The sequence below is a fragment of the Notamacropus eugenii genome, chromosome 1 (assembly GCF_028372415.1).
Source record: "Notamacropus eugenii isolate mMacEug1 chromosome 1, mMacEug1.pri_v2, whole genome shotgun sequence".
NCBI classification, from domain to species: Eukaryota; Metazoa; Chordata; class Mammalia; order Diprotodontia; family Macropodidae; genus Notamacropus; species Notamacropus eugenii.
The window spans coordinates 247,567,827-247,581,423 of NC_092872.1; the positions used below are offsets into that span (position 1 = coordinate 247,567,827).

General features: G+C 41.7%; 1 protein-coding gene across 1 annotated transcript; it reads right to left on the reverse strand.

The window, feature by feature from the left end:
- Positions 1–9,616: 9,616 nt before the first annotated feature.
- Positions 9,617–10,549, reverse strand: LOC140524946 (olfactory receptor 13A1-like). The gene has a single exon (XM_072639846.1). The coding sequence runs from the start codon at positions 10,547–10,549 to the stop codon at positions 9,617–9,619; it is 933 nt and encodes a 310-aa protein (XP_072495947.1).
- Positions 10,550–13,597: the final 3,048 nt, after the last annotated feature.

Below are 13,597 nucleotides of genomic sequence, written 5' to 3' on the forward strand. Positions count from 1 at the left end.
ACTTTGATGGGAACGTCAGGCATGCCGTGAATGTGGTCTATCTTAGGGCTCTGGAGAGGTTAGGTACCCCTGGGGCAGGGACCATGTTGTCCTCCCTAAAACAGAGAAAGAACGAGAGCCCCCTGGACTTTGTAAGCAGGGTAAAGGAAACTGTCCATGCCACGTTTGGAGGTAACCGGGGAGCAGCCCCCCATCTAGTGGTGCAATTAATCAAAGAAGGGCTTAAGCCAGAATTTGGCACCGTCTTTTCCTCACTCCCATATCCACCTACCCTAGAGCAAATAGTTGAGAAGTTAATGGACCTCCCCCAGAAAGACCCCTTTACAGCCATAGCCGAGACCTTGGAAGGCCAACAGCGCCTCCTAGCGGCAGTATTGGACAAGAAGGGAGGCAGGCCAACATGCTTTAACTGTGGCAGAGAAGGGCATTTCAAGGCTGCCTGCCGAAAAACCCCCAAAGGAGTTCAGTGCTTTTCTTGCAGAAAGCCCGGGCACATAGCTAAATATTGTAGATCCAACCCACAGGGGTCGGGAAACGGAAAGAGGGGGTCCCCAGGGGGAGGGGGCCCCCGAAACTCATCTCAGAGGACTCAGCAACACCCCCCAAAACTAATGGAGGTTTTAATGGTAGACCAAAAGAATAAATGCCCATTAGAAATCCCTCCCTGGACCACCGTGTTGGTCTCAGTCCTGAGCCGTAATTTCCCCCGCTTGGTAATTGGATCAGAACATTGTCCCTCCGTGGTGGTCCACAGCCAACTCCTCTCCCCCCAGGAAAGAGAGATATGGGTCACCAACCCTCACTCCTGGTCAGTGACGCTGACTCCCGAAACTGAAATAGCAAAGGCCATCAATCTACCTTGGCTTGATAAGGATCACCGTCCACAGGGCCCACGAAGCTTTCTCTGTTGGACACAACAAATTCTGTCAGAGAGGCCCACAATCACCTTAATGGTGGATGGGCGCCCCCTGGAGGGAATGGTAGATACCGGGGCAGAAGTCTCGGTGATCAAAGACTCAGATTGGGACTCCCAATGGCCTACCCAGCGAGCTTCGCAAACTGTGGCCGGGGTAGGGGGAACCCAATTAGCTCAAAAGTCGGAGCGCTTTCTGGCGTGGCAATATGAGGATACCCAAGGGAAATTCAAACCGCTCTGCATGCCTGGTCTCCCCGTTAACTTATGGGGAAGGGACGTTCTGAGCGCTATGGGTGCCCACCTTTGCACACAGAGCCATTTAAACTAGTTGGGGTCACTCCTCCAGTGAGGGTCATTCGAATGCAGTGGAAAGACAACACCCCTCTATGGGTTGAGCAGTGGCCCCTTACAATGGAAAAACTAACGGCCCTCTGAGGGACTGTTAGTGATTTGTTGAAAAAGGGGCAAATTGAGCCATCCTTTAGCCCCTATAACTCCCCAGTATTTGTGATTAAAAAGAAAAGTGGCAAATGACGCATGCTTATTGATCTGAGAAGAGTCAATGTGGCGCTCCTACCTTTCGGCGCGCTGCAACCTGGCCTCCCTACGCCAACCGCAATTCCCAGACATTGGTCTATGGCAATAATAGACATTAAGGATTGTTTTTATTCAATACCACTGCACCCTAGAGATAAAGAGAAATTTGCCTTTTCGATACCCTCTATCAATTTGGCCGCCCCCGCAGAGAGGTATCAATTCAGAGTCCTCCCTCAAGGGATGGCAAACAGCCCAAAAATGTGCCAGGCGTATGTAGCCGCCATCCTACAACCAGTCAGAAAGAAACATTCAGAGGCCATGATAATTCATTACATGGATGACATCCTGGTATCATGAGCCACCGAAAAACAAACCCAACGGGCTTTACAGGAGGTCATCGACGCCCTTAAGGCCTACCAACTATACATAGCTCCTGAAAAGATTCAGATCACCTCCCCTTATCAATATCTTGGTCATCACATCGATGGGGACAAGATCACTCGCTCTGTCCCACATATACGAACTGATGAAGTAAAAACCCTCAATGATTTTCAGAAGCTTATAGGATCCATTCAATGGCTCTGGTCAGTCATTCCCCTCACCGACCAACAGATGGAGCCCCTGTATCGTATTCTGCGGGGTGACTCTAACCTTATGTCCCCTCGTCAATGGATGGAAGAGGCCTATCATGTTATAGAACTCATTCATCAAAAAGCCTCATCCTCCTTGGCTCGCATTGATCCCGATAAACCTGTTCAATTGGCCTTACTACAGGACTTTGGAGGCATCGCAGCCCTTCACCAATCCCATGGAATTCTAGAGTGGATTTACAGCCCTAAGCAGAAGAAGGTTCTGCCTAATGAATGGGAGGTACGCGCACTTTTCCTTTTACGAGCTAGCGAAAAGTGTGTACAGAACTTTGGGGTCCGACCTATCATAAACCTGTCGGCCTCTCCCGAGGCCCTGCATGCCCTTGCGCAGGCCTCCTTGCAGTGGGCTGCACTTTATGTCAACCATGACTTCTCAAATACTCCACTACCACTCCCTTTACGCGGATGGCACACCTTACCCCTCTCCAGGCCACCGCCAATTGTAGCATCACAGCCAGTAAAAGGACCCAATGTATTCACAGATGCTACTAAGGCTGGGAGGGCTTCAGTCTACGCTCCGCAGAGGAAAATTTTGCATGTGTTTTCTACTCCATACTCATCAGCACAAAAGAATGAAATGGCCGCCATCATTTGTGCTCTTGAGATGTTCTCCGCAGAATCTTTTAATCTTATTACTGATAGTCTTTATTGTGCTAATGCTATTCTCCAGCGGCAAGAAGCTATTGTGGTGCCATCTCGCTCTACTATTGCTAACTTGCTCTCCAAGGCTAAGAGTCTTCTTCAATGTCGCTTGCACCCTATCTATGTGCTTCATGTTCGTTCTCACGTTTCTCGTGAAGGCCCTATCTTTCATGGTAATCATGTTGTTGACTCTTCCCTCTACTCCCCAGCCTCATACATTTTCTATGTCACCCCCACGGAGGCGCATAACAGATTCCACCTTTCTGCGCGCTCCCTCAGGATGCTCTATGGCATCCCACGTGATGAGGCTAGAAAGATTGTAAAGCGCTGTACTGCGTGTGTTCCTTTCCGTCCACCCCCTCGTGATCAGGTCGTTAATCCCAAAGGGGAACATCCCAATGATCTTTGGCAAATGGACGTTACCCACTACCATACGTCTCTCCTCCATGTGTGTGTAGATACCGCCTCAGGGTTCATTATGGCCACCTTACAACCCCGAGAGACGACCTCAGCTGTTATTGCCCATCTCCTTGAATGCTTTGCCATCGCTGGCGTCCCTAAGGTCCTTAAGACCGATAATGGCCCTGCCTACACCTCGAACGGCTTTGCCACCTTCCTTGCCGAATTTGGCATACGCCATGTTACTGGGATCCCTTATAACCCCACCGGACAGGCCATTGTTGAGCGAGCACACCAGACCTTAAAAAACATGCTCAAAAAACAAAAAGGGGGAGTTGCGGGACGGCTGACACGGGCACAGCTAGCCCGCGCTGTCTATATCTTAAATTTTCTGCAATTCCAGGACGATGGCCTCACCCCAGCCATGAGGTTCTACGGGCACTGTAAAAGCATGAGCCCCCAAAGTCCCGAATGCAATAAAGTACCCCCTTGTCCGGTAGGGAGTAAAGTCTGGTGGAAAGACGACCAGGGAGAATGGCAGGGTCCCAACGAGGTCATTGTGAGGGGGAAAGGGTATCTTTGTGTCTCCACAGGCAACAAAGAACCTGGAGTCTGGGTTCCCCTCCGAAGGACGAGAGAGGCACCGCCCGCCACAGAAGAGCAAGAGATGGCGCAGAGGAAAGAAGGGGAAGAGGAAATCTCGGAGTCGGTGAAAGATGCAGATGGCTAGGATGCAGCTCCTGACGCTAGTTCAGGCAGTTTCCCTGACGACTGGGATTCGCTTTACGAGACTCTTCTAGCGCCCGCACGGTCGCAGCCGCCTACACATTGGGCTGTCACTCCCCATCTCCCAGTGTTTCAGCTAGTGACCTGGCACCATGAGGCAATTCCGCTCATAGTGAGGGGGAATGCCACCCTCATTGCGGGGGGAGCAAGGGCCCCCTTGCCGGATACAAAGAGCTCGAGGACATATTGAAAACTGCCACTACGGTCACTAACTTTACCTCTGAGCAGCACTAGATTTGGTGATTAGAGCTATGGAGAATGCAACAATACAATTCCATGAGGACTGGGAGAAAAACTATAATGATGCAAGGGATTGGTGGGACGGGTTGAACCTGCACCAGCTGCTCCAGTGGGTGTCCTTAGGGGGCGTCATGTTGATTCTTGGGTTTCTTGTATGCTTATGCTTACCGTGCCTCATCTCATGTCTGTTTAGAGCTGTCCGTGAGTCCCTTGAGTCCATAAAGGCAGAACTCGCCCGCCCCCATCATTAAAACAAAAAGGGGGAGTTGTGAGGGGCGCTCTGGACCTGGGCCCCCCTGAGAGGATAGGAGACGCCCAAGGGTCTGGACCTGCTGACGTGGCTTTGCCACGGTGGCACTGCTGACGCCGCATTGCCACGCTGGCACTGGGGCGGCTCTACTGGACTGGGCTGGGCTCCGCCCTCAGGGAGGAACTGGGGAGGGGCTTACCCCGAATAGGAGGGCGAGTTCTGGGGGATATAGGAACAACATGGAAGGGGAACGGGGGGGACTTCTGGCTGACTATCATGTAATAAATGTGCTCTTATCCACCTCCGGAGTTCTGCCTGATAATTTCTCCCCCTGATCCCCAAAGGGGGAGCCAGAGACATCTGAAGACCCTGGGCAGGGTAAGTTGATGCGGTGGTCGGGGTTCCGCCCCTGACAATTCTCCAGTTGATAAAATGGTCAAAGGCTATGAACACGAAGTTTTCAGAGGAAGAAATTAAAGATATCTATAGTCACATGAAAAAATGTTCTAAGTCACTATTGATTAGAGAGATGCAAGTCAAAACAACTCTGAGGCACCACATCACACCTATCAGATTGGCTAACATGACCAAACAGGAAGATGATAAATGTTGGAGAAAATGTGGGAGAGTTGGAACAGTAATCAATTGTTGGTGGAACTGTGTGCTGATTTAACCATTCTGCAGAGCAATTTGGAGCTTTGCCCCAAAGGCTACAAAAATGCTCATATTGTTTGACCCAGCAATATCGCTTCTAGGACTGTATCCCCAAGAGATCATAAAAATGAGAAAGGGTCCCACATGTACAAAAATATTTAGAGCAGCACTCTTTGTAGTGGCCAAAAACTGGAAGTTAGGGGGGTGCCCATCAATCGGGAATGGCTGAGTAATTTGTGGTATATGAATGTAATGGAATACTATTGTATTATAAGAAATGATGAACAGTAAGACTTCAGAGAGGCCTGGAAAGTCTTATATGAACTGATGCTGAGTGAAAGGAGGAGAACCAGCAGAATTTTGTACACTGCAATAACCAGAGTGCGTGAGTAATTTTTCTGGTAGACTTAGTCCTTCACATCAATGAAAGGACCTAAAAAAATATCAATGGCCTTCTGAGGCAAAATGCCTTCCACATCCAAAGAAACAACGATGGAATTTGATGGCAGAATAAAACAGACCATTTTCTTTTGTATTATGCTTTGTTTTGGTTTGTTTTATGGTTTCTCCCAGTCATTTTATTTCGTCTATTCAACACGGCTAAGGTGAAAATGTATTTAATAGGAATGTATGTGTAGAACTATTTAAGACTGCATGATGTCTAGAGGCAGTAGCGGGGAGGGAGGTGGTAAGAAAGGAAAAGGAAGAGAAAATAACTAAGATATATGGAAGTGATTGTAAAACATTGAAAACAGATAAAATAATTTTTAGAAATAAGTTATTGGACTCCAAGTCTAGGAACACCTGAGGGTGAGTTTTCCCCTTAATTTTAGGTTTTCCAAATGAGACTTCATGGCCACTTGTTGAGGAAGGTGCATAAAGGATAAATTCTTAGAGTGGAATAAATTCTGACATCTCTCCCACCTCAGAAATTTTGGAATTCTCTGATTAACATCTAGCTACTTTTTCCTTATTTACAGAAACCTCTGGACTTGCAGATGCAACCAAATTATATACTTTCAAAGGATAAGACTACTTCGGTAGCAGAATCCAGTCTTTCCTCAGGAAAAGTTGGAAGCCTGTTAATGCAAGGAGATCTCATTAATGATTTGGTATACTTCTGTGGCTAAAACTCTGGACATTCTTATTATGATCAAGTTCCCAACTCAAATTATCATCATCTTCCTCATCTTTCTCATCCTCATTTCCACTGCAAGCATGATATCCTCTACATTTGCAAAGTCCTTCAAAGTTAACAAAGACTGTCTTCTACTCTGCTGGTACCTCTCAAGGCAGCGTCTGAAAACTTTCAGTCTTTTGGCTCCCTCTTCATTGATCTAATTCAATGTCAGAGCCTTGGTCTTTGTGTATATCACAGAGTGAAAATATGAGACAGTAGGAACACGATTCATGCCCTCAAACCAACTTGATCATCATGAATTTTTATTTGTGTCTTTGTTTAGAGGAAAAATGGAATTTTCATTTCACCTGAAAAATTTAAAATCATTTTCTGTCTTGTTCCATTATTCTCATTAACTTCTCTGCATAAAAAGTATGTCTTCATTAATATTAAAGATAATAACTAGCATTTGTAGATAACACTTTAAGCTAAGTATCATATGATACTTTAGATTGTCAAAGTACCTTACAAATATTATTTCCTTTCAGCCTCTCAATAACCCTATCTAGTAAGTACTATTGTACCCGAATTTTATAAAGATGTGGAGTCAGACAAATTCACACAAGGTCACACATGTGGGAAGTGTCTGAGACCAGATTTCAACTTAGGTCTTCCTAACTCTACTTCTTCTAGTTTGTTGATCTCCAAAACTCTACTTTGACGGAAACCTATGGGTTACTTTAAGAATTTTCTTTTTTTTTTAATTAATTTTTCACTTTTTCTGAACTCAACAATAATCAAATAGAATGTAACTTGTGCATACACAAGTCAGAAAAAAAAAGATTGTACATGAAATTCCGCATCTCTGCTGTGTCTTTCAGGATTTTCTAAACCTGGTTTCCAAATAAGTCAAATTGGAATGATATTTACCTGTTACTAAGGACAGGGAACTTCCTCCTTAGTTTTTAGGGAGGACTTTGAAGGATTTAAACCAAATTCCCCCCCCCCCAAAAAAAGTATTTACATTATAAACTAATAGCAACACAAACTTTATATAGTCTTCAATATGTGTCTCTCCATATGTATATGTGCACACATATGTGTATATACTTGAAAAATACACACATATATGTGTATGTGTGTGTACATATATATATATTTGTCTAAGGAATCCCAGAATTTCAGTGCTAGGAGATAGTTCAATGACTCATATCTCAAACTGATACTTCGTACAGGCTCTGCTATAAAATTCAGTTGACGCTTGAAGATCTACAACAAGAGGAAAATTCATTGCCTCCCTAGGCAACTCAATCAGTTCTGGAAAATTCTAATTTCAAAGGCATTTTTTTCCATGAATCAAAACTAAATTTATCCTTTTGTAAAGTCCACCCAGGGCTCCTGTTACTTCTTTCTAGGGCTATCTGGAATACGGACTAGAGCTGCAAATCCATTCATTAAGAGATCTTCCAGACAATGAATTTCCCTCTAGTCATGCAAGTCATCACCTACTCTTCAACTGAGTCTTAGAAAGTTGCCTAGGACAATGAGAGGTCAGGTGAGTTGTCCAGATCACATAGTCCGGGCTTCCAGGACAGCTACCTATGCCCTTTGTCTGAATCCAAAGGTAGACTAATTTCTCTCCCATATAACAGCCTTTCAAATATTTGAAGTCTGAGATCATACGGCCTTCCCTACAATGCCAAGCCTTGTAGGAACATGATAGAGGAATGAAACAAATGTTTGTCTTTGATCATTCCCCTAAAACACAACTTTGAGAAATACTTGTTGATGAATGATTGGGAAACTATCACTAAATATCATTATTTTCTAAGCATTCATCAAGAATTCAATAACAATGCACACATTAAGAAAAAAAAATTCAAATGGTCACTATGCATCCTGTGTTATCCTGACAATTCAAATGAACAGGATTATGCCTTAGCATTTTCACATATGCCTACATACTCACAGAATAAGTCTTCTGGTCTAATCTTTCTGGGTTCCTGCTTTCAATCAATCATAAATGTAAATCTTAAAGGCTATGGATCTGTGAATAAAAGTTAGCCCTCTCAGTCAAGTTTCAACTATATTTTAATAAGATTTCAATTCACCCAAGCACAATGCATATATCACCTCTAGCAGATTGGGGACAATAGTTCTAAATTAAAACTCTAATGGATAATTTAACTCTCTCACTGGCTCATTCCAAATGTGGTCTTTTATTTTGTGTAATGTGTGGACAATGAGACATTCTGAAATACAACTTCTGAAACCTGAAGATATGATGGGGGGGGGATAAATAAAGGTTAAAATAAAGTAATTATTTCCATTTCTTAAGATATGGAGAAACAGTATTGCCTTTTTTGTTGTTCAGTTATGTTTAGTTGTGACCCTATTTGGTTTTTCTTTGTTAAGATAGTAACGAGATGTACCATTTCCTTTTCAAGCTCATTTTACATATGAGGAAATTGAGGCAAACTGGGTTAAGTGACTTGACCAGGGCCTCAGAGTTAATGTCAGAGGTCAGACTTGAATATAGGAAGATGTGTCTTCCTGATTCTAGGCTGGCCCAGAATTCTATCCACTATAAGACAAAGCTTCCTACACAATCAGTATCATACTCCTCAATATTTAAGCTTAAATAATATGCAGGTCTTTTGCTTCCTTACTATTAACTTTCTATAGATAAACCAAGCATTTCTAGAATCACAGAGAAGGGATCTGGGAGGGAGAAAATTTATGGTTTTACCTGCTTGTCCCACCATGTCTTTACAGGAGTTGCAAAATCAGTCATTGTTCCACTTCTCCCAATAGCTCCGCAGTTGGAATGTAAACCCTGAGATATTCCAAGTCATTTTATGGCAAGATTTTGCCCGTTTGGAAGCCACCACAACCCTATGTCTATTGCAATACGACGTAAAATCTTTTTCCTTCCTCTTCTTTGCATTTAGAAATGTTTGTTTATTGGTGATTATGAAGTTCATAATGTTTATTTTATTCTTACTTTATAAAATAAAATAAGCATTTCCAAAACATAGTAGACATGAAAAAAATGATTGTACATGAAAGTAGAGATCTATTTTGCACCACTTACTTTCATTTTAAATATATATACAAAGTTGTATAAGTTTCTTTTTACCCCTTTTCTCCTTGTCACTTTCTCCTTGAGATGAATACCATTAGACGCAAATATGTACATGCACTCAAATCGTTTCATACATATTTCTATTTATCAGTTCTTTCTCTGAATGCATGTAGTCTCTTCCTTCATATATATTTGGTAGTTAATTTGGGTATTCATAATAGTCAAAAGGATATTGTCAGTGCAGATCATTTTTTAAAAGTTGCATTTTCTCAACTACAGGCATAAATAAGATTATACCATACCTCTACCCACTATGAAGCAGCTTGAAAATTCCTACTTAATTTCCAAACAAGGGGAAGAGCTTCCTAAGAGCCATTTTGACTTCCTTATTCCTTAGGGTATAGACTAGAGGATTCAGAGTTGGGCTCAGCATAGTATACAAAACACCAGCCAGTTTACTACTCTCTGGATTATAGCTACAAACAGGACTTATATAGGCATAGAAAACAGCTGTATAATACATAGACACCACAATAAGATGGGATGAACAGGTAGAGAAAGCTCTCCTCTTTCCCTCTGATGTCTGAATTTTGAAGATGTTACAGATAATGAACCCATAAGACACCAAAGTTAGAAGAAAATTTATAAAACCATAGAAGGCATCTGCCAAGACTGTCATGACACTGTTAATATAGGTAGATGTACAAGAGAGCAACAAGAGAGGAGGGATCTCACAGAAGAAATGAGTGATTACATTGGGTCCACAGAACGACAGTCGTGTCATCAAACCAGTATTTATGGAAGAATTGAAGGCACAGATGAGCCACACACCAGCTGCCAACACATTGCAGAGTGTCTTGTTCATCATAGTGCTGTAATGCAAGGGGTGGCAGATGGCCACATAACGGTCATAAGCCATGACTGTGAAAAGAAGGAGTTCTGATGATCCAGACCAAATAAGAAAGTAGAGCTGGGTCATGCAGCCCCCATAGGAAATGGTGTTCTCCTCTGAGATCAGTCCCTCCAGTACTTTGGGCAGAATGGAAGAGGTACAGATGATGTCCATTGTAGCCAAGTTGCATAAAAAAAAGTACATGGGTCTGTGGAGACTTGAGTTGAGCGTGATGGCTATGATGATCAGGACATTGCCTGTGAGGGCAACCACATACAAGAAGAGGAAACAGCCAAATAACAGAATCCAGAGTTTGGGGTGTTCAGAGAAACCCTGGAGGATGAACACTGTCACCAGTGAGTGGTTACCAATGGCCATTGAGCTAGGAAGGTTTTCTGGATCAGAGAGGAGGTTCTTGAATTGGTCTTTCAAATTTTAACAAAACTGTATGATTGGAGATAACATCTAGAAAATTTGAAGAAATTTAATAAGAGATTTAAATCATATACACATGATATTAAACTCGTGTCACCCACACTACGGATTACTTTTCACAATGAGAACAGAAGGGTATAGAACATTAAAGCTTCCTCATAAACTCATTGCATAATCAGATCCCTAAAGGTTAAATCTAGAAATAAACTACATTAACATTCTCATTTTCCATTAGGATCTCCTGCTTTGTGTGTTCTTTTCATCAATTTCTGGCATCCCTCTATATGAATTAGTTTCTTCTATATACACTTAGACTCTAAGCCTTCAATTACTTGGTTGCACATTACTTATATTTCAAATCCATCCCAGCATGTGTGTTACTGTTATATTACAGATATGATACACATACATGTCTACATTCACAAATATGTGTACTTATAAATCATATGTATAATCTAATATATGGTACATGAAATCAAAAGGTTATGCTTAGATGTCTCATTCCTTCCTGAAGTTCATAGTCTAGTGGCTTTCCCATAGCTATTCACAGATTTCAAAATGAACTCAGTCATCCTGAGAAATAGGCAGTATATTAGTATTCCCCATTTCTTGGGAGAGGAAACAAATTTTAGGAGAAATTAAATAACTTTTTCCAGGTCCCTAAATATATTAAAAGTGTCAGGCTTACAGAGAACAGGGTTTGCATATCTTTTATGACCACATTAGTCCTTACCAATGCAGTATGCCTACAGAATATGCTCAGTAAATAATGTTCTATGCATAGTCCCTCCTCTTTCTGTCTCTAGTTCACTCACTTCTGCTCTCTCTCATTCTTTTTCCCTCTCTCTCCTTTATGATTTAAGGGTTTTTTCTCTTATTTTGAAACCCAACTATAATATTTTCCCTATGAAAGTAATCTTTCTATGCTCCACATGGTGCTACATAATATAATGAGATAATATTGATGTGATATGTAATACCTTAATATAGTCATCAATTATCTGTAGTTGTCATTTTGAAAGTATTGGTTATTGTTTGGAAGCATGCAATTAATAAAAGCAGATACTCCTGTTATCCTATAAAGTAGTCATACTTTATGTGGCAAGGGCTCTTCTTCTCTCTCCCTCAGATAGTGGTACAATGGATAGAATGCTAGACTTAGAGTCAGAAAGAAATGAATTCAAAACCTGCCTCAGTGACTTAACTATATGCATGGTCTTAGAAAAGACATTTGATCCCAGTTTCCCCATCTGGAAAATAGGGATAACAGCAGCACATGCCTCAAAGGGCTATTGTGAAGATCAAATGATAAAATATTCATAAAAGTGCTGAGCAAACTACTTGGCACATAATAGATGCTACCTAACTATTTATTCCCTTTCCCCCACTTTTCCTTCAGGTAAGAGACTTCAGAGTCACCCTCAAGATATATAGGGAAAAAAGCCAGAGTCAAGATGACAGAGGAGAGGCGGTCACCCAGATGGACTTTTGCAATAGACTCCTGAACATCCCTTTAAGATAATTTCCCAAATTGAACTTTGGAAGGGTAAAACCACCAAAAGTTCAGGGTGAGACATTTTTCACAGACTGGGACCACTTTGGAAGTCAGCAGGAGAGGTCTGTGACTTCAGGGCAGCTCTGTTCCAGAGAGCATATACTGCTGCACCTGTGTTAGGCATTGGAGACAGATGCAAGAGTAATATCAGTAACAGCATCAGTTTCAGGAGGTTTCAGTGCATAGATGGTAAGGGGGTCATACATTTGGTCAGAAAAAGATTTTAGGGATAAATTTGCTGATACTAAGTGCAGGTGATATTGATTGGCATTTCAATTGCTGATACTAAAGTCTGGGTTGTAGTTCCTGAGCAGATAGAAGTGCTTGTGGTCAGTCAAAAGGGAGCAGGAATGCTGGCCAGACTTCCAAGATATAGAGGAGCATGAGCAAGGCAGCTGCAAGAGAGCACTGGTCCTGCTCACACTTTCAGGACCAAGAGGAGTACTAGCACTTGCAGCTGGAAGAAGTAGGGACCTTCCTGGGTAAAGACCAGAGCGTCAATGAAAAGATAAGTGACCACACCTCTTCTCGGATCACAGCTTGGAAGCACCAAAAATTACAGACCACCAGATCTAGCTTTGAAAACAGTATCACAAAAAAGCCTGAAATTTTGGACAGTGTCTCCCCAATCACATGTAAGAAGAGTCAAACTTTAACATAAAGTTCAAAGTCAAGAAATAAGATGGAAAAAATGAGCAATTAAAAAAACTTGATCATAAAAAGGTATTGAATGGTTGGGAAAACCAAAATGCAATCTAAAAAGACAACACTGAAAAGAATCACAGCAAATGACTCAAAGAAAACTGCTAACTGGACACAATCCCAACAAAAATTTCTGAAGAAAGGAAACTATAAGAATGGTAGAGGAAAGAGTGGGAAAAGAAATGAGAGCAATGGAAGAAAACTGTGTAGAGAATTGACAGTCTGATCAAAAGAGGCACAAAAAATATCAAAGGAACTAACATATTAAAAACAAACTTGATCTAATAGTAAAAGGCACAAAATTCAGTACAAAAAAGAGCTACTTCAAAGGTAGTATAAACCAAATGGAGGATCAGGTACAAACATTCACTGAAGAAAACAGCTACTTAAAAAACAGACTTGGCCACAAGAAAAAGAAGTAAAAAAACTCACGGAAGAAGATAATCCATAAAAATTAGAATTGGACAACTGGAAAATAATGAGTCCAGGAGACACCAAGTAAGATAAAATAAAATCAAAAGAATGAAAAATAGAAAATTTGAAATATCTCACTGGAAAAGCTACTGATCTTGAAAATAGATTGAGGAAAGATAATTTAAGAATAATTGACATATCTGATGATGATGATTTTTTGAAAAAATAGTCTAGATATCATATTTCAAAAAATTATAAAGATAAACTGCTGAAATATCTTTGATCCAGTGACTAAAACATAAATTAAAGTAATCCACTGA